The sequence below is a fragment of the Mesocricetus auratus genome, unplaced genomic scaffold (genome assembly GCF_017639785.1).
Source record: "Mesocricetus auratus isolate SY011 unplaced genomic scaffold, BCM_Maur_2.0 Super-Scaffold_100004, whole genome shotgun sequence".
NCBI classification, from domain to species: Eukaryota; Metazoa; Chordata; class Mammalia; order Rodentia; family Cricetidae; genus Mesocricetus; species Mesocricetus auratus.
Window position 1 is genome coordinate 54,182,764 of NW_024429189.1, and position 3,853 is coordinate 54,186,616.

Sequence of the window (3,853 nt, forward strand, 5' to 3'; positions counted from 1 at the left end):
ATCAAAAATGATAGGAAACACAACATATTAGAATTTTTTTTGAAAGAATAGTCGCATGTGTCCATTGCTGTCGTCAGAGGAGACCTGATGAAAAGCTGAGCCTTGCAGAACCAACCTAGGATTATGATCCCTACAAATCAAAGTACTTTTAATATGTTTTTTCTTCCCTTTGAATTCCATAATGGAGGTCTGGAGATACAAATGAGACCTTAGTATTCCATGTTTGCTTGATATAATGTAGAGTTTAGTCTCTGTCTTCTAACAATCTTAAGTATGAATCCAGTTTATTTGTTGATATCAGCTTGATGTATCTGACATCTGTTCCCGTAATTGCGAAATGAAGATAATGTTGCCTTTTTGTGCTAGGTCTGTGAAAACAGGATGCCATGTAGTGGTGTCTTCAATGATATACTATTTTTTTAAGTTTTACAAGTTGAAGGAAATCCAAGATCAGTGTGAATAGATGGTTATCTTTTAATGGGGTTCAATAAAAGCTAGAAGTGTACATCTTAGAGAAAGAGAGATAGATGGAAGGAGGGAGGGAAGAAAGGAGAGAAACCGAGAGAGATACTGATACAGAGGGGCTAGATTTCCTTCTCATCAAGCCACTTATCTATGCAGACTTGAGCATCAACTTTTCCTCCTTGAATTTTATCTTTTTTCCAAATATAGTTTCATTGGGTTTATCAAATGAAGGACAGGACACAAGAGCAAATTGAGTATCAATTCAATAATGTTAATGTGTAAAATTAAGGTATCTTAAATATCAAGACTAGCTTAGGACACAGATTTCTCCTATCCCCTTTCAAACTCCAACCATTTAAAATTTTATTTTATTTTTGTATGCATATGAAAGTGCTCATGTGGCTGAGTGTGTATTGTGGAAATGCGTCCATGTTGACATGTGTGCATGTGTGGGAGTCAGAGGGCAACTCTTGATGTTCCTCAGAGCAATATAGCTTGCATACTTATTAGACTGTGCCCCTCACTGGCCATCAAGGAATCTATGTTGTGTGCAGTGAAACAGAGGAATCCTTCTGTCTTGGCTTCTTTAGTACTGGGATAACAAGTATGCACCAAAGTATCTGGTTTATGTTTTCTAAGTGATTTCTTAGTATCAACCTCCGGTCTTCATGCTTACAAGGCAAACACATCAACAAATGTGCTGTCCACCAGCACTTGATAGCAATTTCATAATTCAGAAATAGCTCAAATCAGCCAGGCGTTGGTGGCGCACGCCTTTAATCCCAGTACTTGGGAGGTAGATGCAGGCAGATCTCTGTGAGTTCGAGGCCAGCCTGGTCTACAGAGCTAGTTCCAGGATAGGCTCCAAAACAATACAGAGAAACCCTGTCTGGAAAAACCAAAAAAAAAAAAAAAAAAAAAAAAAAGAAAGAAATAACTCAAATCCTATCTAATCAAAATGTTTGTTATTTAATTGTCTCAGATATTGCTGAATTCTTACCTCATGTATTTTTCCTTTATTGATAATAGATTCTTTCATTTACTATATCCAAATTACCGTTTTCCATTCCTCAACTTGTCTAACAGTCCCTTCACCTCCACCTCCATTTGAATAGTTACTCAGTAACTTTGAAATTTTGCTTATTGAATGTATTTTCCATTTATTCAGCATGCTGTTTCAAGCTGAACTCTAATTTTATCTAGCCCTAGGTAAGATTTCCTAAGGCCATGGAACAATATAATAATACGGTGGCTGAGTTTATCCTGGTGGGATTCACAACAGATCCTGTGATACAGCTAGTCCTGTTTGTGATTTTCCTTGCTGTGTATGCATTAACTGTATTAGGAAACAGCACTCTGATTGTGTTGATCTGCAGTGACTCCCGACTCCACACACCCATGTATTTCTTCATTGGAAATCTATCTTTTCTGGACTTTGGATTGTCCACAGTATACACTCCAAAGATTTTAGTGACCTGCATCTCTGAAGACAAGGGCATCTCTTTTGCTGGCTGTGTGACTCAGTTTTTCTTCTCTGCTGGACTTGGGTATACTGAGTGTTACCTTTTGGCTGCCATGGCTTATGATCGTTATGTAGCCATCTCAAAGCCTCTGCTTTATTCACAAGCCATGTCCTTAAAGCTATGTGCATTTTTAGCGACAGCCTCATATTTGGGTGGTTTCATTAACTCTGTCATCATCACCAAAGACACTTTTTCCTTGACTTTCTGCAGTGACAATGTGATTGATGACTTTTTCTGTGATATTCCACCCCTAGTGAAGCTGGCCTGTGGCAAGAAGGGGAGCTTCCAGTCTGTGTTGTTCTTCCTCTTGGCTTCCAATGTCATCATCCCCATTGTGTTTATCCTGGTTTCTTATCTTTTCATCATTGCCACGATCTTGAGGATCCGCTCCACTCAGGGCCGCCTCAAGGCCTTCTCCACCTGCTCCTCCCACATCATTTCTGTGACCTTGTACTATGGCTCCATTCTCTATATTTATACTCGTCCCCGGTCCAGCTACTCTTTGGATAGGGACAAAATTGTTTCAACCTTTTACACAGTGGTTTTCCCCATGTTGAATCCCTTGATCTACAGTCTGAGAAATAAAGATGTAAATGAGGCTCTGAATAAATTATTCAAATAATCGCAATCATTTTTTGCAAAGGAGCAAATTTGAATTTGATTGATAAATTTTATGTAGAATAGAGCTTCTCCCATTGCCTAACATACTCATGAGTTCTTATGATATTAGTTTTTCTACAAATACCTTTGAGAAGGACAGTTCATATTATCCAATTTTAAAAATTAGAACAATTCATGAGGTTATATTAAAAATATACATTTGAATTAATTTCTGTTGTTCCCGATTCAAAACAAATAATCAAAAGACCTGTTCTCCCAAAGACTCTTCTGTCTTCATAAAAGTACAGATTCTATTCTGTTTTTCTAGAACTAAAGTTATATTGTTTATTCCTATAGAATAGAATTATTATATTTGTATACCAATTCACTGTAAATTTCCTGAATGCTTTCTCAATGTTTGGATCTTGCCTGTTTTCATCATATTGTAATATGGTTCATTTTTCTTTATTTTCTCCCTGCCACTCATAATCTTTACAACAGAATTGATATAAAGTGATCTGTGTTCCATACTGTGGTAGTTCTAACGTGAAATCCCATTTTCTATAGCTTAAACAAATTAAACATGTTGAAGAAGAATTGAGACCAATCTTGATAAAAATTTTGTAAAATCAAAACATTTGTAAAAATGTTTTCCTATGTATTCTCTGGCATAAATAAAATATATGAACAAAAATAATCTTCACAATAAGTGACATAGTATTGCTATTTTTATAATAATTTTCAAAATTAACCTTTTACTCCCAGATCCCTCTCCCTTCTCTCCTTCCCCTTCCCCCAATCTCCCCAACATCCTACTCCAACCAGTGTGGTTGCATTCAGAAAACAATTGCATTTGGTGACTAACAGTAGGATTTTATTTTGTTACAACTCCATTTCATAGTTTAAAAGCTATTAAATTAGGAAATGTGATTCATCAAAAGGTAATGCTTGCTAACTTTAAATTGATTCATAAATAATACTGAAAAATCAATATTACTAACTCATAAAATATTATTTTGGGAGTAATTATTCCATTTGTTAAACATTTTCATCATTAGTGATCTTTAGGATATAGACTTTTGAGTTCTCACTGTCTCTGACATCATTCTTTAATTGATTTATGTCTCCTTTTCTCTAATCTAGATAACTATTTTATATTTACCCTGATTCTTTACTGGAACTATAGAGGTACTCTGAGGAGAGATATCTATTAAAATGCATCTATTGTCAACATAACCTGTTATCTTTCAGTTATATCCTGTAAA

General features: G+C 35.6%; 1 protein-coding gene across 1 annotated transcript; it reads left to right on the plus strand.

Annotated features, from left to right (window-relative positions):
* The first annotated feature begins 1,692 nt into the window (after positions 1–1,692).
* LOC101825529 (olfactory receptor 1013-like) lies at positions 1,693–2,610 on the plus strand. Its single transcript, XM_013120682.1, has one exon. The coding sequence runs from the start codon at positions 1,693–1,695 to the stop codon at positions 2,608–2,610; it is 918 nt and encodes a 305-aa protein (XP_012976136.1).
* Positions 2,611–3,853: the final 1,243 nt, after the last annotated feature.

Bases quoted from the DNA above. Each gene is read 5' to 3' on its own strand.
- LOC101825529 (XM_013120682.1), top strand. From the start codon at position 1,693: ATGGAACAATATAATAATACGGTGGCTGAGTTTATCCTGGTGGGATTC.